This window comes from Schistocerca cancellata, chromosome 4, assembly GCF_023864275.1.
Source record: "Schistocerca cancellata isolate TAMUIC-IGC-003103 chromosome 4, iqSchCanc2.1, whole genome shotgun sequence".
NCBI lineage: Eukaryota > Metazoa > Arthropoda > Insecta > Orthoptera > Acrididae > Schistocerca > Schistocerca cancellata.
This window is the reverse complement of record NC_064629.1, coordinates 919,332,450-919,359,231: the sequence shown is the minus strand read 5'-3', so window position 1 is coordinate 919,359,231 and position 26,782 is coordinate 919,332,450. Positions and strand designations below refer to the sequence as shown.

The 26,782-nt window shown below is 44.4% G+C and overlaps 1 protein-coding gene across 3 annotated transcripts in view; it reads right to left on the bottom strand.

Annotated features, from left to right (window-relative positions):
• LOC126185090 (uncharacterized) overlaps window positions 1-26,782 on the bottom strand; it is a 427,180-nt gene that overhangs the window by 61,688 nt on the left and 338,710 nt on the right. For all 3 annotated transcript variants that reach the window (XM_049927887.1, XM_049927888.1, XM_049927889.1), the window contains exon 4: window positions 11,114-11,237. In XM_049927887.1, the coding sequence (XP_049783844.1) occupies window positions 11,114-11,237 (124 nt within the window). The remainder of the gene's footprint in view (window positions 1-11,113; window positions 11,238-26,782) is intronic.

Sequence of the window (26,782 nt, the reverse complement as noted above, 5' to 3'; positions counted from 1 at the left end):
AAAGAAATGACTTGGTTTAAGGGCAAATAATACAGATAGTAGTTACAAAATACATAGATATATAGTTGATTTACAAGTCCACATGGGTTCTCAACGCAATGCAACATTCGTGAGTTTCACAATGAACAACTGGAATACTAAGTATCGCGCGGAGGGGCCGCGCGGTCTATGGCGCCATGTCACGGATTGCGCGGCCCCTCTCGCCGGAGGTTCGAGCCCTCCCGCGCGCATGGGTGTGTGTGTTGTTCTTAGCATAAGTTAGTTTAAGTTAGACTGAGTAGTGTGTAAGTCTAGGGACCGATGACCTCAGCAGTTGGGTCCCTTAGCGACTCACGAATATTTGAAAATTTTGAATACTAAATTCTCAGTATACAACGTTTAACAAGACACCAAGTCTTTTATAATTCAGGAGAAGATGATAAACCCGAATCTATAGCTTGACGGATTGAAATTCGTCACTATAATTAGCTCCCATTCAGTCAAAATTGATCAATCTACGAGGATAAATTTCGCCATGCAGAAGAATAGTGTCACAAACCTGAAAGCAGAATAATCTTGAGCAAACTGCGATGAAATTTAGCAATAATTTCCCAAATTATCAAACCATTTCACCTAAGTTTCTCCACGACAAGTAACTGAAATTACATACAATTTGAATGAAAACAAAATCTGATGTGTCATATTCCTTAAGCTAAAAATAACTTGTTTGTAAGTATTTTAGAAAAATAATAAAAAAAAACACTGAGGCTACCGCAACTGTGGCGAAACATGTTTGGGTGATAAAACAAAACAAACTACTGCTACTTCCTGTAGGAATATATGACATTTTTTCTAAATGTTCTGTGTATATGAGAAACAATAGTGGACTTAAGAGTGTGCCTTGTGGAACTCAAAAAGTTATGTCCCTCCAGTCAGAAGAATCTCACCTGACTGAATTGTTTGCATTATTATGTACAGCTTTCTGCATTGTTTTGGCTAGATATGACATTATCAACTGGTTGGCTATACCATTAATTCCATAAAACCTCAGTTTATCTGGTAGGATACTGTGATTCACACAGTCAGATGCCTTAGATAGGCCACAGAAAATACTAACCGATCCTATTTTGTTATTTAATGCTTGTCAAATATGATGAAAGAACGTTTAAATGACATTCTCAGTTGAGCACCTTGTTTGAATTCCCAACTGTGAATTACTAAATATCTTATTGTTGCTCAGCTAAGATGTTATTATAGAGTACATCACCTTCTCAGTAGTGTTGGAAAATGATGTCAGTAGTGAAATGGGTCAGTAGGTATTGATATCTGTCCAACTATCTATCTCATAGAAAGGTTTAACGATGATATATTTCAGTCTCTTTGGAAAATGCCCTTGGTTACTGATACATTACATACGGGGTTATAAACAAACTTTCGCTACTTGAGACATCCTCCATGAAGAACTAGTGATCGTAGGAAAATGAAATTTTGTGGACACATTTGTAAGGACATGCGGAAGAGAAATAACGAATAAACGACTGAAAGAAACGCATTTTCATTTCCACATGAGGGAGTTCAAATCTGGTGATCTTGGTGGCCACGCAGTTTGGAAGGGTCCACTAATGATTCGGTTTTCTCCAAATGTGGTACGGAGTAACCGAGTGACCTCACTAGCAATGTGAGATGGGACTCCATCGTGCATGAAAACAGTTTAGTCCACAGCACATATCTCCCATAGAGCAGGGATCATATGCTGCCGAAGCAGATCGCAGTGATGTGTGCCGTTCACGATGCATATACTTGGATCTTGGGGTCCGAGCTCCTCAAAGAAAAATGGACCAATCATGAACTATACCGTGAAGTCACACCACACAAATACGTGTTCACTATGTAGGGGAACTTCATGAACGTTCGTTGGCGGCGACAGTCGTGAGTGTTCACTGCCCCAGTGAGCGTAAAGCGTGCTTCAACACTCATAAAAATGTTTCAAGGACACATATCGTCAACTTCAATCCTTGCAAGAAATGTTAAGAGCAAAGTTTACAACAATATGTGTGTCACGTGGCAAAAGTTGATGAGTAATGGGGAGTCTGTACGATCACAATTTCACAATTGTTCGCAGCACATTTCGAACCGTCGACCTTGGGATGCTCAGCTGTCGTGACACAGCTAATGCACTGCTTGAAGATGACACATTACGTCCAGCATTCTCAGCCGTGGCAACAAAACTTCTTCAGCAATTTGTTGTGCGATTGGCCGTCGGTCCCTCCCAGGAGGAAACCGAATATTAGCCGATCGTTCCAAACTGCGTGTCCACCAAGATCACCAGATTTTAACCCTGTCATGTGGAAACTAAAATGTGCTACTTTCAATGGATTATTCGTTATTGCTCGCCCGCATGGCCTTACAAAAGTTTCCACAAAGTTCCAGTGACATAAGGTCACTCGTTTTTCGTGGGGAACCCTTTCAAGGAGAGAAGATTATTCTAAGCAGCCTATATTTCTAAAGAGACAGCACTTAATAAATGGGAGCAAGTCTTTAGTGCTCTGTTGGAAAAACCATCAATCCAGATAGCTTCTATTTCTTACTCTCAGAGGGAGAAGTTGGTGGAACATCTGTATGACTGAATTTTGTGTGGCTTGCTTTTCCGACATACTACTTCGATATAAACTTAAGTCTGTTGTCTCAGTTACTGATTTCTGACATAATGTATATGTTACTTGATTTTTAATCATTTTTCTTAGTAATTGTGAGTAGTTTTTGCAGCGTGCAGATACTCTAGGAACATTACTTGTTCTTGCCAACAAATAAATTTCACTTTTCCTTTCATTAGGTACTTTAATCCCTCTGGCGATTCATGGTTTCTTACAAGACTGTTTAATGTTCTTACTGATTAATTTATGAGGAAAGCTGCTTTCAAATAATCATATTCCAATACCTCGTGTTAGTAGCTTTTCCAAGACCATCGTGTGCCAACACACTTGCGTGGGGTGCCGCACAAGACCGAAAACGAAGAAAGAGTCGAGTAGAAATCAATAAGCGAGGAATCAGGTGACAAAGTCTGGACCCATTCGTAATGAAGAACCCGTCGGTGCATCCATAATTAACCGATTCGTTTTATTTCGAGGTACTTAAAAATTCGATCAAGAATTAAACCATTAAAGAAATTTCTTATAGAAAAGAAGCTTTATATGATAATGACTCCTAACATACTCAGGAACGAAAACCTGGAAGAAAAATTCGACTGCCGTCATTTTGATGGGCGTTAACAACTACTCAAGATGGTATTAACCGTTAAAAACTACTCAAGTTTTACGCGGTCGTTTTCTTGCTTGTGGGAGGCGTAGAGATACAGTGAAAATAGCGGTTCCGGCGGTTATAACTGTGTCAGTGTCAGAAACCCCTGCGAGAAAAAGAATGTGCTCAGTTACTACACTCCTGGAAATGGAAAAAAGAACACATTGACACCGGTGTGTCAGACCCACCATACTTGCTCCGGACACTGCGAGAGGGCTGTACAAGCAATGATCACACGCACGGCACAGCGGACACACCAGGAACCGCGGTGTTGGCCGTCGAATGGCGCTAGCTGCGCAGCATTTGTGCACCGCCGCCGTCAGTGTCAGCCAGTTTGCCGTGGCATACGGAGCTCCATCGCAGTCTTTAACACTGGTAGCATGCCGCGACAGCGTGGACGTGAACCGTATGTGCAGTTGACGGACTTTGAGCGAGGGCGTATAGTGGGCATGCGGGAGGCCGGGTGGACGTACCGCCGAATTGCTCGACACGTGGGGCGTGAGGTCTCCACAGTACATCGATGTTGTCGCCAGTGGTCGGCGGAAGGTGCACGTGCCCGTCGACCTGGGACCGGACCGCAGCGACGCACGGATGCACGCCAAGACCGTAGGATCCTACGCAGTGCCGTAGGAGACCGCACCGCCACTTCCCAGCAAATTAGGGACACTGTTGCGCCTGGGGTATCGGCGAGGACCATTCGCAACCGTCTCCATGAAGCTGGGCTACGGTCCCGCACACCGTTAGGCCGTCTTCCGCTCACGCCCCAACATCGTGCAGCCCGCCTCCAGTGGTGTCGCGACAGGCGTGAATGGAGGGACGAATGGAGACGTGTCGTCTTCAGCGATGAGAGTCGCTTCTGCCTTGGTGCCAATGATGGTCGTATGCGTGTTTGGCGCCGTGCAGGTGAGCGCCACAATCAGGACTGCATACGACCGAGGCACACAGGGCCAACACCCGGCATCATGGTGTGGGGAGCGATCTCCTACACTGGCCGTACCCCACTGGTGATCGTCGAGGGGACACTGAATAGTGCACGGTGCATCCAAACCGTCATCGACCCCATCGTTCTACCATTCCTAGACCGGCAAGGGAACTTTCTGTTCCAACAGGACAATGCACGTCCGCATGTATCCCGTGCCACCCAACGTGCTCTAGAAGGTGTAAGTCAACTACCCTGACCAGCAAGATCTCCGGATCTGTCCCCCATTGAGCATGTTTGGGACTGGATGAAGCGTCGTCTCACGCGGTCTGCACGTCCAGCACGAACGCTGGTCCAACTGAGGCGCCAGGTGGAAATGGCATGGCAAGCCGTTCCACAGGACTACATCCAGCATCTCTACGATCGTCTCCATGGGAGAATAGCAGCCTGCATTGCTGCGAAAGGAGGATATACACTGTACTAGTGCCGACATTGTGCATGCTCTGTTGCCTGTGTCTATGTGCCTGTGGTTCTGTCAGTGTGATCATGTGATGTATCTGACCCCAGGAATGTGTCAATAAAGTTTCCCCTTCCTGGGACAATGAATTCACGGTGTTCTTATTTCAATTTCCAGGAGTGTATGTCTCATCAGCCATGATCCGGCTCATTGTCCTCCCATGTAGTTGGCAATGGCGCTGTTCTTTGAAGTCGGGAGGCTACAATAGTAAAAAGACTGGGCCGACGCCACGTCAGGCCCATTCTGTTTGAACTTCCAGATGGACCATCCGCTGCAGCCATCATCACCATTCACGATCGCATCTTGCTGCAGACATTTATCACCATACTCTGTTAGCAGTTTAACTGTTCATTACTTTGAACAGAACATAACAGAGTCCTTGGATTTCACTCACAGTTTCGTTCACTTAGTGAGTATATTGTGTTTTGACTGTAAACTAACTGAGCCAGCCTTGTGGTAAGATTCACCGAAATTCCATCCTCTCCCACCCACTTTGTCACTTTGATCTGCTTCCCAAGTTTCAGCTTTCTCTTACCGGTTTGGACTTAGCTGTGTGCGTATATCTGTGATTCAGTACTTAGTTTCGGTGTTGTTTGTCATTGTGTAAGGCCAGAGAAGGCTGTCCTCTGCTTAATATTGTTTTGATCCATTCTGATTTCAAAATATATCTCTGTTTTTATTACTCCTTAATCTCTTTTTTATTAGTGTTGCGATATTTTCCCGCCTTTTCCCAGTGTCCAAACAAATCACAGACCACATCAGGTTACCTTCCATTCTAAAAGTGGATGCACTCAGCGACTGTACGTGAGTTATAAATTGTAGAGTGCAGCAATCAGTGGTCCTTTTTAGATTTTATTATGCAGATCCAGATTCCGGCTAGTAGCTAGTCATTCTCAATGCTCTATTTTTTATTCTCAATGCATTAAATCCCTGTTGCTCGGACGTCAGTCAGAGTTCTTTGAATACCCCCTGCAAGTAGGAACGTTGCCGACGCCTTACACGGTCAGATACTGGGTAGAAAACCAATTTCAAATCCCGGGTGACTGTTATATTTATCTCTCCCACCTACTGGGGCAAATTCTTTTAATTTACTACGCCTGGGATTGTGAAAGCTGTGGAAGACATCTGGGCAAGGTAGTCATTATAAATTTATAATGGAATAGATCAAATTTTATGGCTACATTTGGTTCACTATAAATTTCATCATAGGTCATGTCTTGTAAACTATTCTTAAAAATGTTTGTCCTTGAGTCATTAATTGTTCTAACTGATTTCTACAGAGGGGAATGCATACTATAAGGCACTGTCTTATTTCTCCCAATTAACTGTGCATCATGATCAGAGAGAGCGTTTGCTACTGAGTGTACAGTTATTTTATTGCTTTGAGATTCACCAAAGAAAACATTATCAGTATAAGTTTTACCGTCTTTTCTACCCATTTTGGGAAATTAATTATTACGATCAAGTATTAGGATCCAGATATGGTTTCCAAATCATTCTAACTGAATCCTTCAGAAAAACTACACTGTGATTACCGCAAACTATTAACCGCATGTTGTCTGACGGGTAGCATAGTAACGAATCCATATGCTTCGTAAACAGTTCAAAATTTCCCGCAGGCGATCTACGCACAGTTACAGATCAAAGTTAACTATTTTCAGTACTAATTCTCAAGCACCACGTATTTCTGTGTGGTGATCCCTACCAAATCAACTTGATTCTATGTTTCTGAACTTCTTAGTATATGCAACAACTCCTCCTTTTCCTATACTACTTCTACATGAGTAAGACGCTAAAATGCAATCTGTTTTATTCAGCTTCTCTATCCCTGTGATTATCAGGTGTTCAAATAGTCACAGGATGCCTGTCTACTCAGAACTCTCTATTTTTTCTAAAGACATAAGAAAGTCTTCTTCTCAATTGTTCGGTCCTCTAACAATCTGATGAAATAAGCTAACGTTACTTGTCAATGGATCCTCAGAAGTTTCATGGAGCTCTTCTGTTATTCCAACATAATTTCTTTTGATAAACATGTTGTTAAGTGAAAACAGCACCTAAAGCTGAAACTGGCCAATCGTGTTGTGTCATTAAATTTTTTTGTTTTCACGAAAGTTTACAGTCCCTGTGTGACGATGGCTTTGCAGTTTATCAGCTCAATCTGCAATGACAATTTTGCCCTTCCTCTCGCCTCTTTAGTGTTTTGGGCCTGCTGCTACCGCAATTCGCGTTAGATTTCTGCAGAGTAGCACATACTAAGACAAAGAAGGACTCTAGGCGGAAAGCTATGTATGTATGGATAGTGGCCTTGCTGGGAAAGCAGAAGGAACGCCAAGGCCAATGCATGGGTCGCAGTAAATCGAACTCGTTAAGGTATCAGCCGTGGACTTACGGTGCAAGGATATTTAGTCGGTACTATCTAGCCAACACAACTATTGAATGTGCGCTGTGTGACATTACCAAAGCCATCGCACAACACACCTACTGGAGAAGACGGTCTACACTTTCAGTGACATGTACAAGCTTGACAATCTCGAATATGGAGTTGTAATCCCACCGGGCAAAAAGTTAGTCCTAGAAGACATCCCGTGTAACACCGCCTCCGCCATAGATAGCGCCCTCAGTTCGGCGAGGAACTGAGTCCACAATGTTGTCAGCTATGTCTGAAGCCACTCACTGATGATTACAGCCCATAGAGCTGTCAGACTGCTTTGATATTGATTCCTACAATTCACCCAGACCTTTGCATGGAATTAAGATCGTGTGATTTAGCAGACCAGCTGTGTGAATGGATAAATCTCAGACCACAAATCCAAAGATCTGCGATTCAATCATCCGAAGTCATAGGATTTTTTTTTTGACCTCTCTTAATGGGAAAAGCCAGAATACACCGTGGTTTGCTGGCCACATTAAACTGTAATTTATCCTGTAACTGACTGGTGTAGTCAGTTCATTGTCTGCAGGTGTTCTATCTCCAGTAGTACTGTGCGTAGTAAAGCAACGAGACTTCTGACTGAGGACAGCTTTACGTTTACTTTGCGACAGACGGACGTTTTGATGTCCAACAAGAACTGGAGAACACAGCCCTGCTACTATTACTAAACACAAGGTGGCTTTGCGGCAGCTTCGTGGCCTGGGGAATGTTGTCGTGGCGTTGTCTAAGACCAGTAAGCTACTTGGAAGGTATTTTTTGCTTGAAACTTCCTGGCAGATTAAAACTGTGTGCCCGACCGAGACTCGAACTCGGGACCTTTGCCTTTCGCGGGCAAGTGCTCTACCAACTGAGCTACCGAAGCACGACTCACGCCCGGTACTCACAGCTTTACTTCTGCCAGTATCTCGTCTCCTACCTTCCAAACTTTACAGAAGCTCTCCTGCGAACCTTGCAGAACTAGCACTCCTGAAAGAAAGGATGTAGCGGAGACATGGCTTAGCCACAGCCTGGGGGATGTTTCCAGAATGAGATTTTCACTCTGCAGCGGAGTGTGCGCTGATATGAAACTTTGCTTGTTGGTCATGAATACATCCTTGGCAGTCACTTTTACCTGGGCATGCGGACTGTCTCCCGTGGGAAGACTGGGATCGTTCCAGCCACATAACTATCAGATTTACCAGATCCTATCCTAATGGAGCATCTGTGGAAGCATCTCGATGCTGTGTGAATCAGCCTCCATCCATCGTTCAACAACTGTGGGATGCTCTGCGAGATAGCCGTGAAGACCTATTAGTTGCCGACTGAGCTACTTCCATCCCATGTATCAGCCCTTTCTCTTCATGACAGTAATGTGCCTCGTCAGTGCATACATTCGAGAACACAGGAAAAAGTCATGTGTAGTCACTGCTGGCCTCCTCCTGTAATGACGAGATGCGGCACGATTGGTGGCTCTCCGTTCTGTCGTGGACGTTTACGAGGTTGGTTTCCTCGTCTGTCTAATAGATCGCTTTTGGCTGTAGTCCAAAAACAGCTTTGTCAGTCGGTGATCACTCTGTCAGTAGTCAAGCATGGGATTATCTAGCGCCAGCTCCACACACCACCCCACAAGCCAGCTGGAAAAAAATCACAATGTTAAAGGTTTGGACCCTACGACGAGAAGGACCTGTATCCACTACCCAGCAGCGAGAAAATTCTGGCCTGTACTCATCGGGATACACGCAAAGGAGGAGTTGTCGAAACAGTGAGAGGGGATCGGGGTCCAAGTTGCTCAAACCTACGCTTTGTCGAGCATAGGTTATCTGAATTATATACCAGTTCTGATGATGACAATAATAATACTAGAATGCTTGTATTGGCGAGGATTTTCATCTTAAGCTTCACGAGTCGCCATCGGGAATTCTTGTGCGATACGTCTACAACATATATTCGATGTCAGCATATTGCCCTTGCCCACATGCATATAATTGGATATTACACGGATTATTTGCTCAAGTGGTATGTCGCTTCCCAGAAGGACCCTAACATACTAATGAGTCGCGCAACGTGTTGATACGACACCTGACCTGCGCGCACCCGTATAACACACACCATACTCAGTGGGTAAGGGTCTGAACTCCAATTCGTGAACGGTAGGACTTAAATTCCTGTCTGGTCATCCAAAATTTGGTTTTCTGTGGTTTTCTTAAACAGCTTAGTGTGAATGCCAGAATGGTTCCTCTGAAAAAGCCACGGCCATTCCATACTCCTCTATTATGAGTTTGTGCTTTGCCTCTCATGACCTCGTCGGCGGCGGGAAGCTAAGCCTTAAGCTTATTTCTGCGAAGAAATTCGACAGTTAATTGGGAGGTTCTTCATCTTTTTACTTGCCCTCACTTCAGGAGCCTTCTGAAATTGTTTCCAATGTCCAATACACAAGAAGCTCACGATTTTGTTAAAGAAAAGACGACATGTTAAGAGACATAGTACAGATCTAAAATGATCACTAGTCCTGCGATAACAATCTTATTACTGTTTTTTGTTCATCATCAAAAATAAAACTGGCCAATGTAATAAACGCAGGTTAAAATAAGTCATATGCCTTAATGAATTAATTCCATACCGAGATATCAAAATCATTAGACTGGATATTATTCACTACATTCACCATGAATAGTACATTAACATTTTTGATACTTCGAAACAAACGATAAAAGCTGACATTGGAGTAGTGGTCTACCTTGTGACGTTAGATGATATTTCTAACACATCCGCTTCTTATAGCAGATATTGTATTTTATCTTTAAGCAAAAAGAAGAGTATTGCTTAATGTTCCATCGACAACGAAGTCGTTAGTGGTGGAGCGCATGCTCACATTCCACAAGGAGCTGGAAGTCATCAGAGATGGCGTACATGCTCGTATTCAACAATGAGATACAAGGAAATCGGGGGTCTATTTTTCAAGGAAACCACCCCGCCACTTGCATTAAACGATTTAAGGAAATCACTATAATACTAATCATGATTGACTGAACGGAGATTTAAATGCAGCAAATGTAGCGTCACAATGCTCGATTTTTCTCCGTGTAGCCGGCCGGTGTGGCCGTCCGGTTAAAGGCGCTTCAGTCTGGAACCGCGTGACCGCTACGGTCGCAGGTTCGAATCCTGCCTCGGGCATGGATGTGTGTGATGTCCTTAGGTTAGTTAGGTTTAATTAGTTCTAAGTTCTAGGCGACTGATGACCTCAGAAGTTAAGTCGCATAGTGCCCAGAGCCATTTTTTTTTCTCCATGTAGCGTTTCCTCCCTATGGTCATCAGACAGATTTAATGAAAACGGAAAGCTGCACTGAGCTAAACCTCCCTTTGTGATTTTCAAAACAGATTTCTGGCTGAACTGAAATAGGATGGGAAAGGGTAACGGCGAAGCCTTTTAAAATAACAATCCCTGTAATCATCTCAAGTGATTTATGGAAATCACCCAACAATTTTGAGGCACGACTCTATGCTTGCCGTGTAACATAGGTGGATATTTTAGTTTCTCCATGTTGCAATCAGAGCGTTGAAGATAAGTCCCTGCAAAGAAAATGCTCCTCCTTGTCAGAGCAGGCTACAAAGAGAATCGTTACAAACCAGTATAATCAACTCTGATTGCTAAACGTTGCGGTACTGTTAAATTTATCGTAGATTTATGAGAATATAGAATGCGCGTTGTTTCATTCGTAACTTCTTCAGAATTACTTCAACGAAGCAGTGATAGAGTACAGCCTCAGTAATCTAGATGTGTGATATCACTTCTTTTAATATTCCTTTTCTTTTTGACACCCGGCTTTGATGGTCTAGTCACCGACGGGAAGTTAAAATCTAGTCTTCTTTGGAATAATATTACATTGCGATTGTAGAATGAAGGAGAAAATTGGGGTAAGTAGTAAATGGTAATAAGCGTCCAGCGGCTTGCGAGGTATTGCAGCCGTGGTTGCAGAGCCCCGGAAGTCACCTTTTTGGCCGATGGTGCACACGTGGAACATCTGGCATCCCGTCTCCACATCGGCGTAGTAGCCGCCGATCACCTTTCCGTCGCACGAGAAGTTCGTGTCCGGCAAGTTGTCGAAGTCCAGGTACTGAAAAAAGAAACAGCACATTTCTCAAGACTCAACAGGCAATGTTCAAAAAAACGTTCAAATGTGTGTGAAATCTAATGGGACTTAACTGCTAAGGTCATCAGTCCTTAAGCTTACACATTACTTAACCTAAATTATCCTAAGGACAAACACACACACACACACACACACACACACACACACACACAAGCCCTAGGGAGGACTAGAACCTCCGCCGGGACCAGCCGCGCAGTCCTTGACTGCAGCGTCTCAGACCGCTTGGCTAATCCCGCGTGGCAACAGGTAATGCATTCCCTCTTGTGTACATCCGCGATCATCTTCAAAATGGCTGGTGGTATCAGATATATAACCACAATAAGAAAAAGGTTAATATTTTCAGAATGACAAAGAGCACTTTGAGAAAACTACCTTAAGCATTTGGATAGAAACTGAATAGGTTTACTTCCACGGAAAAGGCGATGGTGAAGCAAACTGCAGAGGTCGTATCATAGAGATAAGGCACAAAGCAAAATAGGTGGCTTATTTGCTACACAAGTGGACCAATCTTCAGTGGTCTTCTGCAAAAAAGAGGATACGGCCGGTTAGCTTCCCAAATATGACAAGGAGACCACACAGAAATCGAATTTTTGTAATTTTTTATATTTATGGTACATGAAGTTCAGAATTCAAATATCAGTTTCACAAAGAAATTCAAAACAACTCTAAAAACATGATACATCACGATATCTGCTACAAAACACGATACATGAACTTGCTGAACAATCGATAATGGTCAGTCTTTAAATTTTCTGATTGTCTTTAGTACCCTTAGGTAAGGCCGCTTTTCCGACTGGTGGCTTCGCTCTCTGTTTAAGTACTCGCCTACCAAGTGGGCGGCCTGGGTTTGATTCCTGACCGATGCATATTTTTAAACAAAGGTCCATGTTCCACGTGCATTTATGTGAAACATAGCGTCCATAAAGATAAAAAATAATCAATAGTGGTCGAGATTGGGAATCACTGGATCGCTAGTTCGACTATACTTTGTCACAGGAGGCAGCAGCCGGCCGAGACAGAGATACACGAACAGACAGGGAAATAACGGATTTTATGACTTTTAAGAGTTCCTAACCAGGAACGAATTTATAGTATCATCTGTGTCCTTTAATAGTTTAGTTTCTTGAGTTTCTGCGTGTTAATTTAATATCTAATTGCCACAGCACTCCGTCTTCAGGCCACAAGTGGCCTATCGGGACCATCCGACCGCCGTGTCATCCTCATTGAGGATGTGGATAGGAGGGGCGTGTGGTCAGCACACCGCTCTCCCGGTCGTTATGATGGTTTTCTTTGACCGGGGCCGCTACTATTCGCTCGAGTAGCTCCTCATTTGGTATCACGAGGCTGAGTGCACCCCGAAAAATGGCAACAGCGCATGGCGGCTGAATGGTCACCCATCCAAGTGCCGGCCACTCCCAACAGCGCTTAACTTCGGTGATCTCACGGGAACCGGTGTACCCACTGCGGCAAGGCCGTTGCCCAATCTAATTGCCACAGTTCTCGCGTTTTCGTTTGCGTCGGAAAGTAAACCGATTTTGTGACAAGTGAATTATTTAATTTCACCTGAGTGCTTCGGTAGTAAGGTTTTTGAATCTCCGTGTATTAATCTAATTTATTCGACTCGAAAGTCGCCGAACTGGCGTCAAATCGAAAGACTTGCACCTGGCGAACGGTCTACCCGACGGGAGGCCCTAGTCACACGACATTTACATTTATTTTTATACCTAATTTACTAGACACAGTTCCTGCGTTTTCGTCAGTGTCTACAGTAGAATTCCTCAGCACGTGCCGACAGTCCGTTTATCTGGGTACTTTAGTTTTCCAAGGTCTTTAGTATGGATAGGGACTGTGATTATTGTGTGCGGATACGAGCCGAGTTGGTGACACTTCGCTCTCAGCTTCGGGCTGTGATGGCTTCAGTTACACAGCTTGAGCCTTCAGTGAATGCGCACAACTGTTGTCGGCTGGTCGTGGGGATCCAACGGACGTCCAGTATGTCCGAGTCCTCCGATCGTTGCTCACCAGTGGCCAGCACAGTTACTCCTCGCACTGATGTTGACCCCTCACCTAGGGACATGACCCCCAAGAAGGGTAAGGAAGCCAATGTGCACTCCGTGTGCATACTGGGAGGAGTCATTCCAGATGTGAAACGGGTCCTCCCAGATGCCATGAAGAGCACAGGGTGCAGCTAACTGCAGATGGTAGCTCACGTCGGTACCAATGATGTGTGTCACTTTGGATCAGAATAGTTTCTCTCTGGCTTCGAGCGGTTAACAGAAGTGGTAAAGGCTGCCATTCTTGCTTGTGAGATGAAAGCAGAGCTCACCACTTGCAGCATAGTCGACAGGAGCGATTGCGGACCTCTAGTACAGAGCCGAGTGGAGGGTGTGAATCAGAGGCTCAGACCGTTCTGCGATCGTGTAGGATGTAGATTCCTTGACTTGCGCCAATGGGTGGTTGGGTTTTGGGTTCTGCCAAAAAGGTCAGGAATCCACTATACGCAGGAGGTGGCTACACGGGTAGCGTGGGACTGGGCGGCGTGTGGCGTGTGGCGTGGACTGGGCGGTATTTTTAGGTTAGAGGGTCCAGGGAAAACAAAAAAGGGCTTCAGTCACAAAGGGTGTAAGCCGAACACCTAAAGCAGGAGACAAGTTCAGCCGAAATTTTTGCGAAGAACCTAACGGTGTTCCGAAAGGAAAGGCTAAACACGGTTGGCGGTGGCGTGTTTGTTGCTGTTAGAAGTAATTTATCTTGTCGTGAAATTGAAGTAGATAGTTCCTGTGAGTTAGACGGGCAGAGGTCACTGTTGGCAACCGGAATAAAATAGTAACTGGATCCCATAGCCGACCTCCCAATTCAGATGATACAATTGCTGCAAGGTTCAAAGAAATCTTGAGTTTGATTTCAAACACGTACTCGACTCATATGATTATAGTTGGTGGTGACGTTAATTTACCCTCGATATGTTAGTGAAAATACATTTTTAATTCCGGAGGTACGCATAATACACTCCTGGAAATTGAAATAAGAACACCGTGAATTCATTGTCCCAGGAAGGGGAGACTTTATTGACACATTCCTGGGGTCAGATACATCACATGATCACACTGACAGAACCACAGGCACATAGACACAGGCAACAGAGCATGCACAATTTCGGCACTAGTACAGTGTATATCCACCTTTCGCAGCAATGCAGGCTGCTATTCTCCCATGGAGACGATCGTAGAGATGCTGGATGTAGTCCTGTGGAACGGCTTGCCATGCCATTTCCACCTGGCGCCTCAGTTGGACCAGCGTTCGTGTTGGACGTGCAGACCGCGTGAGACGACGCTTCATCCAGTCCCAAACATGCTCAATGGGGGACAGATCCGGAGATCTTGCTGGCCAGGGTAGTTGACTTACACCTTCTAGAGCACGTTGGGTGGCACGGGATACATGCAGACGTGCATTGTCCTGTTGGAACAGCAAGTTCCCTTGCCGGTCTAGGAATGGTAGAACGATGGGTTCGATGACGGTTTGGATGTACCGTGCACTATTCAGTGTCCCCTCGACGATCACCAGTGGTGTACGGCCAGTGTAGGAGATCGCTCCCCACACCATGATGCCGGGTGTTGGCCCTGTGTGCCTCGGTCGTATGCAGTCCTGATTGTGGCGCTGACCTGCACGGCGCCAAACACGCATACGACCATCATTGGCACCAAGGCAGAAGCGACTCTCATCGCTGAAGACGACACGTCTCCATTCGTCCCTCCATTCACGCCTGTCGCGACACCACTGGAGGCGGGCTGCACGATGTTGGGGCGTGAGCGGAAGACGGCCTAACGGTGTGCGGGACCGTAGCCCAGCTTCATGGAGACGGTTGCGAATGGTCCTCGCCGATACCCCAGGAGCAACAGTGTCCCTAATTTGCTGGGAAGTGGCGGTGCGGTCCCCTACGGCACTGCGTAGGCTCCTACGGTCTTGGCGTGCATCCATGCGTCGCTGCGGTCCGGTCCCAGGTCGACGGGCACGTGCACCTTCCGCCGACCACTGGCGACAACATCGATGTACTGTGGAGACCTCACGTCCCACGTGTTGAGCAATTCGGCGGTACGTCCACCCGGCCTCCCGCATGCCCACTATACGCCCTCGCTCAAAGTCCGTCAACTGCACATACGGTTCACGTCCACGCTGTCGCGGCATGCTACCAGTGTTAAAGACTGCGATGGAGCTCCGTATGCCACGGCAAACTTGCTGACACTGACGGCGGTGCACAAATGCTGCGCAGCTAGCGCCATTCGACGGCCAACACCGCGGTTCCTGGTGTGTCCGCTGTGCCGTGCGTGTGATCATTGCTTGTACAGCCCTCTCGCAGTGTCCGGAGCAAGTATGGTGGGTCTGACACACCGGTGTCAATGTGTTCTTTTTTCCATTTCCAGGAGTGTACTAAGGAGACTGCATACACTACGCTAGCCCGTCCTCTTTTAGAATACTGCTGCGCAGAGTGGGATCCTTACCAGATAGGATTGACGGAGTACATCGAAAACGTTCAAAGAAGTGCAGCACGTTTCGTATTATCGCGAAATAGGGGAGAGAGTGTCATTCAAATGATACAGGATTTGAGGTGGACATTGTTAAAACAAAGGCGTTTTTCGTTGCAACGGAATATTCTTACGAAATTCCAATCACCAACTTTCTCCTCCGAATGCGAACATATTTTGTTGACGCCGACCTACGTAGGGAGAAACGATCGCCATGATAAAATAAGGGAAATCAGAGCTCTTACGGAAAGATATAGGTGTTCGTTCTTTCCGCGCTATACAAGATTGGAACAATAGAGAAGGTGGTTCGAGGAACCCTCTGCCAGGCACTTAAATGTGATTTGCAGAGATGTAGAAGTAGACGTAGATTTTTTTCGATTTTTTCATTCAGTTTGTATCCTTATGTCCTTTAAATATAAAAGTCATGAAATATATACTAATTAAAACATATTTAATTATCTTTGTATGAAAAATGCACGTCACCTTATTTCTCATTAGATACCACTTACAAAAATCCAAGTTTCATTTCAAATATAATTTCTTCATTATCAATTATTATTAATAAACATTATTAAAAAGACACCACAAAATTAAGTTTTTTCACATTCATGTATTTTACTCTTGATGGAAATGATTGTAGAAAACACACCTTTGATTAAAAATCTATCTCACCTGGGAACTGAACTCAGGCCCCTCACGTGGGAGACAGCATTCTGCCACACAACCACACTGCCTGTCGAAAACCTGACCTTAATTTACGGTATTAAAGACGCTCGGAAACCTTTAAAGTCAATTTTCTGGAGAATTTTTGAGAGTTGCATCGACATACTTGATGTGACTGGTATTTGAGTTCTGAACTTCACGTACCAAAATATAAAAAACTACAAAAATTCGATTACCGTGTGGTCTCCTTGTGAAATTCACCTCATCGTTGACGGGGGTGTTCAACTCTAATTTTCCTTCTTTTCTTTTCTCAGGGTGCAAACGCTTTGCGAGACCCGGATTCCTCCCTCTCTCTGGTGACACTCAGCTTCGATTCCGAATCAGCCCAACACGATGCCACTCCTTCTCCGCAGCTGTTTTACAATAGGGGAATGATTGTGAGTATTCAACACGTTGCTTGAACAACGGATACCTATTTCTCCCACTCGCGTGATATGTCGCCCACTGATGGAATCTGTAATTATGATCGCTAGTATCTGGTCGGTAAAGGGATAAGAGATGATGGCTACAGTTCGTGATAAACTGTGCACTCATATCTTAGATTAAATTCCAAACATATTCATGGAGTGAGGATATGACACACGATTGATGGCGATCTGCCTTCAGCTCAGTGCTACCCTTGGTGCTATTTGAGAGGAGTAGATACTGTGCCACACAGGGGTTTAATCCTCTCCCTTCCCCTCATCCATAATAACACAAACACAACACTGTACACGCACTTAACACACACGTGGCTTACATGGCAATCCCAAATACTCTTTTTCATACACAGATTTTCCAGTATCGCTTATTGCTGGTTCCGATAGCCGGATTTTCTCTTCCACAAGCGATATTCTCTCACATGTAACAATTCTACCGTTTTTGAAACGTGCTGGGGTTGTTAGATTCCTACTTGCTTTTGAAAATGTCACATAATTTCGAAGGGGAGGTTTTGAGCAGTGTGGGAGGAGAAAAAATATCAGACTGAGCGGGAAATAATGCTGGAAGAAGAGTGCAGGTACATGACCATGGTAGATAAGCAACCTGCACTACAATATCTGAGTTATTTTCATAGCACAGCCAACAGCTATGTTACAAACTGTACCGACGATGTCACGTGGCGTTGCCAGATTTCTTCCCCACTCATTCCTCCCCTCCCCCCCACCCCCACCCACAACCGCGCCCCTTAAAGTCACAATCAAAGATCACATAAGTAGGCCAATAGCCCTACGTATAACATGACGCGAAATTAAAAATCCTAGGTTTTCCCCACCCCTGTGATGTAGCAGCGTGCTTGTGCTAATACACCAACGTTGCAGACTATATGGGCATCGACAAAGGATGTCCTCTAATCCTTTAACACTTTAAAATGGTGGGAAATTAAAAAAACTCAGTTTAAAATGGCGGTATATCCCTGCTTAGAATGGTAATGTGATTCAAAACTTAATCCCACTGTCACTGGGACAGAATCTAAACAAAATGCCGCTCAGACCGGAGATGGACTTCAGGCTCCAGTAGGCGACTGCAACTCGCCTGCAGCCCTGTAGACTGTGAGCGTCGAGTCCCAGGTTTAGAATCGAAGAAGCCATTTATCCTAAATTAAAAATTGCAGGAAAATCAAAGTCCAGTTCACACCACTAGTACTTTGTTTATCATGGTGCTGCAGTCACCACCACCACCATTCCTAAAGTGTCACAACCAATGTGTCCTAAGTTAAAAGTGGTGGGGAACCTGAAAATCCAAGAAGCACATTCTGAAACGTAACAGGAAATTAAAAAATTCGAGATGGACAAATGTGTTAAGTTTAAAATGGGGAGAATTCAAAATTATGTTAAGTTTAAAATGGCGTCAGTCGTGTAATAGCTGCCACCTATTTCCTGCCACTGCCACCAACCGTTATTTAAACGATTTCATTTGTCCTGGTGATAAATTAAAAAAATGCCAGATGCACACTCGTCCTCTGGAGAGAACTTGTGATATGTCTCTGGAGCTGAAATGTCCATGTACTATGTTTTTAAAATTCACCACAAAAAACTAATGTGTGAAAGGGGTGGGGAGAGTAGCTATTAAACAAGAACTAGCAGGTCTTGTTCATAGCCAGCTACCAGCTCCATGAAAACACTTGTATCCAACACGTGTCCTCTGTATTTGAGAGCTAAAACGTTAATAGAGAGTGATCAGACGAATTGCAACCATCAAAAGCGTGACAAATTCATATGACGTATAATAACGATATGGTACAAGAATAGTGGTCAATAGCCTAGTTGTGCACTGAATTTTAAGGAGAAAAACTGTCAGCAGTGCTAGGTACAGAACTCCAGCCCCTTCTGGCGGTTGAAAGGCATGATGGACCATTGGCTCATATGGCTGAGCACCATAAATATGGGTCAGCTCACGTGGCCCGTCCCGGCAAGTTCCGCCACTCAGGCTAGCGATCTCTCTTGTTTTATTACCTATGCAGACATCTGTGCCCATTAAGACGCCTCGAAAGTTCTCGTCTTTATATTTTACCTAAGAGTGTATACTAGCTACGACACTCGTAAAATATGGAAAAGAATGCAGTGATGTAGCTGCTTGGTAGTGGTTTTACGATGAATGTTCTCAAAAAAGAATGAGAAATGAAAAAAATATGACGTTTCAGACAATAGTTTTTACATCTACTTTCATGTAAATATAAAATGATGGAAACTTTACTGCCTCAACAAATGTAGCATGGTTTCTTCCTCTTTTAGCGAAATATTTCCTGTGAGCGGCAGGTACAAAATCTGTTGCAAACTGTCTCAACTAGGAAGGCAGTGACATTCCAAATCTGCCGGATGCTTACAGGCAAACATTACTTTGCACCCTAGTCACATGACTTCAGAGGCAGTTGAGGAATGTGAAGGTGTGGCTAATTAATATGCTGTCGAGATCAAAGTATAGGTCATCACAGATTTATACCGTTGTTAGGGTGAGCTAGCGCTTTATATCTAATGCTATAGATGTAACAAGCACATCAGACTCCACTGATCGCTCTGGAAAGTTATAACATAACTTGGAGCAAAAGATGGATCCCAGAACAGTAACGAGGCCACAGCCAGACAGCAGGCACTGGTCACTGAACTACGTGATCAGCCCCTGCGTCATGCATGCTGGAACCATCTCTGGGCATGGCCCCTGGTAACGCTACATCAGCAGAGGCACTACTTCCTCAGTCAACACTTCCGCACACCAGTGGGTGGGCATGTCACATGACTGACCTTGAAATGAACTGCCAGTTAAGCCACACATTGGACATTGCCCCCACTCCAGATTTTTTAACATGACCTCAGAACAAGGCTCTTCATTGCTGTCAGCACTGAGAATATGGATTTAAGCCCACAGGCATGGCTCAACTTTGTTTATCACATCTGGGCTGGCTGATGACACACAACCTGGGCCAATCGTTGCCACATCTATGACACTGCCTCAAACAGGCCATGAACCAACGACTGCTACTTGAGAGCATGACCCTGGAATCCAGCCTCTGGTTAGCTGCCATGCCTTCATCCACCTCCTGCCACCACCATCCACTGCCATGCTGCTTTGATACTTGAAAGTGTGACTGAGAAATGAGGTGGTTCACATTAGTAGGGTGACAATGCCGACATCACCGCACTCTGCATTATTGCCAAATTAATTGAAGATGGTGAATCCAAGATTGCGGTCATATATGTCGCAACATCACAGTGATGTCATGGCAGGAAGTTCAAATTTTGGCGGGAAAATAGGTCAATTGGACTAACTCCACTAACCTAATGCCCCCCCCCCTCTCTCTCCCTCCCCCTTCCCCATCTGAAAATTGGTGGGAAAAGCACTCAGTTTGTGCTGGGCTGCCAAATAGGATGCATGTAACTCTCTATTTTGTATGCATTGCCCCCCTCCGCCCATCCGGTAATTGGCAGGAAAAGGACTGTCTGTGCTAGGCTGCTGGATAGCAGGGGCGGCTTCTGTATAGGTTTGCAGGTTTGCGCTACCCTCAAGGAATAATTTTGTTCAACTGTGTTTGCCTTCTGAGCATTCTATACTAGTGGAGAAGTAGCATACCGTTTATCTCTTTTGAAATGCCCGGGCTCCAAACGCTGAATGCAGCGGAGTTAGACGGAATGTACCGACAGCGACAGCGGGTTGCACTGTGGCTGCAAACGCGGAGTTGGGTGTCTCAGACGGGGTGAGGGGGCAACGCTTGTAACACTGTACTCGTATGCGGGCCTTGTGTCTATGAATACCTCACCCTGCCAGCCGCAGGAAGAGGGCCCGAACTCTTCCGAATGGAAACGGAACTATCGGATCTTCGAACAAAGCAGGATTCTCGCGCCACCTTACCAGTTCAGGTGCAGCTGTGAGCGAACTATTTCCTGTGCATTGTGTTGGCTATTTTAGCGTGTGCTGCAGTGAATTTTGAGGCTCATGTGACAAGTGAATACGTGATAAATGAATCAGGTAATTCCATTGCTCTCTGAGCCCTTCAGTTCACGGAAGTTTGAAGAAAAATTAGAAATCAAGAGGCTAGATAGGCCGACTCCTGCTTTAACAATGTCGCAGACCGTTAAAACTAAAAGTCGCCAATTCAATAGGAAATTTAACTCTGAATTGTACAATAAACATGAATGGCTGTGTGGTTGTGACATGAAAAATGCCATATTTTGTTTTCCTTGTTTATTATTTGGAGGAGATCTTTCATGGTCTAAACACTGGGTCAGAGACATTCAACACCTCCATGACAAAATTAGAAAACACGATCTTTCTTCAGTCCATGTAAATAACGTTTTGAATATGGCAAGTCTAGGCAATGTAAATACAGCTACCCAATTAGACAGTGGGTACAGAAGGTCCGTGGCATTACACAACCAAAAAGTTACCGATAACAGGTACATACTGAATCTAATTATTAATTTCTGTGGCGTGTAGGAACTTGCCCTTAGAGGACATGATGAGACTGGATCATCTTCCAATCCTGGTGTTCTTCGTTCCTTGATTAATTTTAGTGCAGAATTAGACTCTGTATTAAAATCGCATTTAGAGAAAGCTACAGTTTTCAAAGGAACCTCAAAAACCATCCAGAATGAAGTCCTCCAGTGCAGGCTTCAAGTCCACCAAGAGGAAATTAGAAAGGAAATTAAGGGTGCTGAGTTTTTGGCCGTAATGGCTGACAAAAGCAGTGACGTAGCCTGTGTTTTCCAGATGGTTATAGTATATAGGTACATCATTAACGGAAAACCAGTTGAAAGATTTTGGGACTTCATAGCACCAGAAAAGCATGATGCTCAGTCTTTGGCAATGTCCGTCATCGAACAGATAAATAATCATTTGGGGAATTGTCCACATAAGCTAATAGCACAAACATATGTTGGTTCAGCAGTCATGAGTGGTTTGTCACGTGGGGTGCAGGGTCTTGTTAAGGAACAGTGTCCCAATGCTTCATACAGTCATTGTTATGCCACCAGTTGAATCTCATTATGCTTAAAGCCACTTCCATTAATAAAAATGTGCGAATATTCTTCACTAAACTTCAGGGACTTTGCAGCTTCTTTTCAGCATCTCCTCAAAGAACAGCAGTTCTCGACGAAATAGTACGAAAACGACTGCCACGTTCAGTGCCTACTCATTGGAATTTTCAGTCAAGAAGTCAATACCGTTTTCGAATACAGGGAAGATATTATCACGTGCGTGAATAATATGGGCCAGGGGGAAAAACTGTGTAACGAGAACACGATCCTGCAAGCCTGTCGCTTAGTAACAATTTTGAAGGATGAAAAGTTCATTTTTTGGCTTTCATTTTTTCATAAAATCATGATCCATGTGGATATTTTGTGTAACCAGATACAAAAAAGGGATATTGACCCAACTTACGCACAAAATCAGCAGACAGCTTTTGAGAGTGAAATTGCGAACATTTGGGAAGGAGTGAGTGAAAATTCAACAAGTTTGCACGAGTACCATAAAAGAGGGGCAACTGAAGATGGAGCAGTGATGTGTAATCTACTGCGGGAGACAAAGGAAGTATGTGATGTCATAAGTTACGAGGCAAAAGAAAGATTCAAGTTCACAGGACACCTAGTTGCAGCCTCTCTCTTTCTACCAGAGAAATTCGCTACTTACTCTTCCAGTTTTCCAGAAACTTCTTTCAGAGCTGCTATTGAATACTACTCTTTTTTGGAAGCAAAGAAACTTCGAACAGAACTCTCTGCTATTTATGGAAGAGAGGAGTTCAAAAGCATGCGTGGAGCTTTGAGCTTTCTGGATTACATAACGGACAATAATCTTTGTGACACACTGAGCGAATCTGTGAAGCTCCTGAAAGCGATAACTACAATTCCAATGACCATATCAGAAGCAAAACGTTGTTTTCCTTCGCTGAAACGCATCAAAACCTTATTGCGGAATACTATGGACAAAGAAAGACTATCAGAACTCACGATGCTCTCTATTGAACAAGGCCTCGTTTTAGGAATTGCAGACTTCAATCAAAGAGTGATTGAGAGATTTGCAAATATGAAGGATAGAAGAATAGAGTTCCTGTACAAGTGATCACCACCACATCCAAATTCAGAGATAAAATCGAACGGCGTTAACATCAACCTACTGAAAAGGTTAGTAAGGCATGCCTACCACTTTTCGAGTACATAGAGCTGCAGTTGATTTTAATTCCTTTTATTCTGCAAAAGTAATACTTTTTTCTGCGTACACCTTTTGGTTTTATTATGAGTAGATGCAGGAGTGACACAAGCGAGCCGTCTGTTTATATCAGGCATTACAAAAACATGAGCAGTGTACTGATTTTCTCTCCTTTGTTGATGTTTTCCTTCGTGAGCAAAGTGTACCACCATCTTCTTTGGTCACGAGCTGCCACTGCTGGATAGGATGGACGTAGGTCTTTCTTTTGTAAGCATTTTTTACTTATACAATTAGGGTTGTCGCAGAGTGTAGCTTCATCCGGTGTGTTCACCACGATGTCTGGAGTTCAACTGACCTAGTTCGCAACACAGCCACCAGAGGGGGCGCTGTCGGCCCTGCCCGTCTCTCCCCCCCCCCCCCCATGACGTCATCCAAGATGGCGGTCTGGGGAAAAGGGCGGGAAAAGGACTCAGTTTGTGTCAAGCTGCTGGACAGGGAGGATGGAAATAATTGTCTACCATGTTCAATGGATTAGATATCTGTGCTGGAGAACGAGGAGTTATACAGGTATATTAGCTGTAATCATGCATCTGAGGAGTGTGTCGATAGCAATGATATTTGGTGAAGTGGAATACACTTCATCAGATAATGAAGATGCAGCAGGATGGGGCTAAGTTATGAGGCTAAGTTACACTCCGCAAGTCATGCAGATAAATGCGTGTGCTGTAACTGTAGATCATTCGATAAAAGTCCAGGCAGTCTTCCGATCTGCAAGAGGTAAGACGTCCATTCACTGCAACGCGTGGCCTCTTCCAACGGGCGCGGAAACTCTGAGCTCGCCATGCTCACGGCACCACCACGCGGCAGCTGCAGGGCCACGCGCTAAGCACTCCCCGTCGCGTTGGAAATACGCGCAGCCTTCCTCCTTCCCATCCTCGACGCACGAATACCCTTCGTCGTGGAACACGAACTGGTTTGGGAGTTATTATAGCTGGTGTTTAAGCAATGTGAGGAATACTGTCACATACATAACTTGAAGGTGTCACAGTAACTAAATGTACCACTGCACAAAGAGAGTGAGAGAGCTTTGCAGATGAGGCAAGGATATTTAAATAATTTGTTATGTAATTACACGTTTTATTCCGACGAACGATTGACATTTCCGGTTTATGGCGGGAGCCGTCCAAAATAGAGGACGCATAGTGTACAGAAATGTAACTGACCTAACAGTGTCGTCATCTAGCTGGCTGAATAGCGAACTAATCTTCAGGATGTGTTAGGCAGCGTTCGGAAATTTGAAAAAATTCAATATGGGCGTGTTTTTGTGCTGGACAATAATTCCCTCCCATGTAAATTTTCTGGTTGACTGTTTCTACAAATTTTGGTTGAGAGAACACCGATTGTGGTATGTGTTGCGTGCATCTAGATGGCTAAAGACAGGTGTAAGAGACGTTTGCTGGTTCTCTCGACATGAGAAACACTTTACTTTGCATAGTAGAAGGAACAATGCATACAAAATAAAAGCTTACATCCATCCTATCTAGCAGCCCACCACAGACTGAGTGCTTTTCCCATCAATTTCTAGATTGGGGAGGGGGGAGGATAGGGGTTAGGTTAGGTTAGTGGAGGTAGCCCAGTTGACCTATTTTCCCGCCAAAATTTGAAATTCCTGCCATGACGTCACTGCAACGTTACAACATCTATTGCTGCCATCTGGGATTCACCATCTTGAATAAATTTGGCAACAATGGAGAGTGGGGTGACGTCGGCATTGTCTCCCTACTGACATTGGCCCTTGCCTTCATCGTTGACAGCCTCTAACATCAATAGAGAATGTAATTAGATTCCAGTGTATTTGTCGAGACTTGTTTAGTAACTGGTGTTCGATGATTCATGATTCTCTTAGTACTTACATGATGATAGCTGGTCTTAGTGTGTGTCTAGAGTGGTGACAATGAAAACAGCGGGTCAGTGAACGTAGAAAGTGTACAGTGATGTATGGCGCAGTTTGTTACAATTTTGCTTTAACCATGGTGACGTATGCAGGAATTTGCTGCAGTTTATCTATATGGCAATGTAGGGGCAGTTTGTCACAATTTTGCTCTAACATGTTGATGAATTGTGTACAATTTGTTACAGTTTTGCTGTAACGTGTCAAAATCGGTTCGTATAACAGATTCTTTTAGGCTTTCCAATGGAGTGCCAAACAGATGTTTGAAATTCTAAGAAAAATAGGCATAGGCTGTAGGAAAAGATGTGTAATAAACAGTATGAAGAAAAATCTGCAGGGACGCCTAAGAGTTTAAGAGGAAATCCTTGGCTGGGTAAAGGCGAGACAAAAGTTATACTGTTATGCTATTACACCTATTATGCAGTAGTAACTGCTTTTTAAAAGTTTCTGTACAGTAACTGTAATTCACTGGGTTTGCTCCCATTTTGAACTGTTCTACTATGTACATACGTACTTAGTTGACTGTCAATGGCTAATTTATACTTGAAATGATAGCAGAATGCTTAGGAACATTCATCCTACGAAATTGAAGTTTTCTCTGACGTTTTCGGTTACATCTGGGCAGTGAGACTGGTGTGCTTTTTGTGTAGTTTGAACTTCGTAATAAAAATACAGTCACGTCAAGCTGATGTACGAAACCATTGTTTTAGATGCAGAAATCAGTGAATTTTGAGTCGAAACCAGTCAGTTTTCTGTCGAAGTCATTGAATTTTATGTCTTAAACTGTCAATTTTGTGTCGAAATCAATAAATCGTGTGTCGAAATCAGTGGAGTAGGCTGCTGTGAGACCTATAGGGCAGAATACAGACCTATGACGACATGGCTGTAAGAGCTCTGCATGGCAAAGATACCGACAGTGCTGACACGAGGCTGTTGATAATTGCAACGTCATAGCTTTCACAAGTCAGTCGTTCATTCACAGTTCCTAGCCGCATCAATGCAGGCCAAAATGTTGCGGTAAAGTTCAACCCAACCATCAGTCTTCCACAGAGTTAAACAGACTGGAGTGGATAACATCCTTGTACATTATGTGGTGTCACCGCCAGACACCACACTTGCTAGGTGGTAGCCTTTAAATCGGCCGCGGTCCGTTAGTATACGTCGGACCTGCGTGTCGCCACTATCAGTGATTGCAGACCGAGCGCCGCCACACGGCAGGTCTAGAGAGACTTCCTAGCACTCACCCCATTTGTACAGCCGACTTTGCTAGCGATGGTTCACTGACAAAATACGCTCTCATTTGCCGAGATGATAGTTAGCATAGCCTTCAGCTATGTCATTTGCTACGACCTAGCAAGGCGCCATTACCAGTTACTATTGATGCTGTAAAACATGTACCGTCAAGAGCGATGTTCACCATTTATGGATTAAAGTTAAGTATTCTACAGCTACGTCCTTTTTTTTTTTTTTTTTTGCTAGTCTAATTTCCTTGACCTGTTCCAGACCTCACGCCAGCCTGCGTGAGCTAAAACGCGTGCCTTTCGGCTTCCTCTAGTAAACCGGGTTGGCTCTCTTGCCAATCCACAACACATGAGATACTATAATGTGGTAGTATCAGGTACAATGGTAGCCAAATGGGCTAGTACAATACAGTACTGTAATTAGATGCCGCTCTGCGCGATACCCATACACAATAG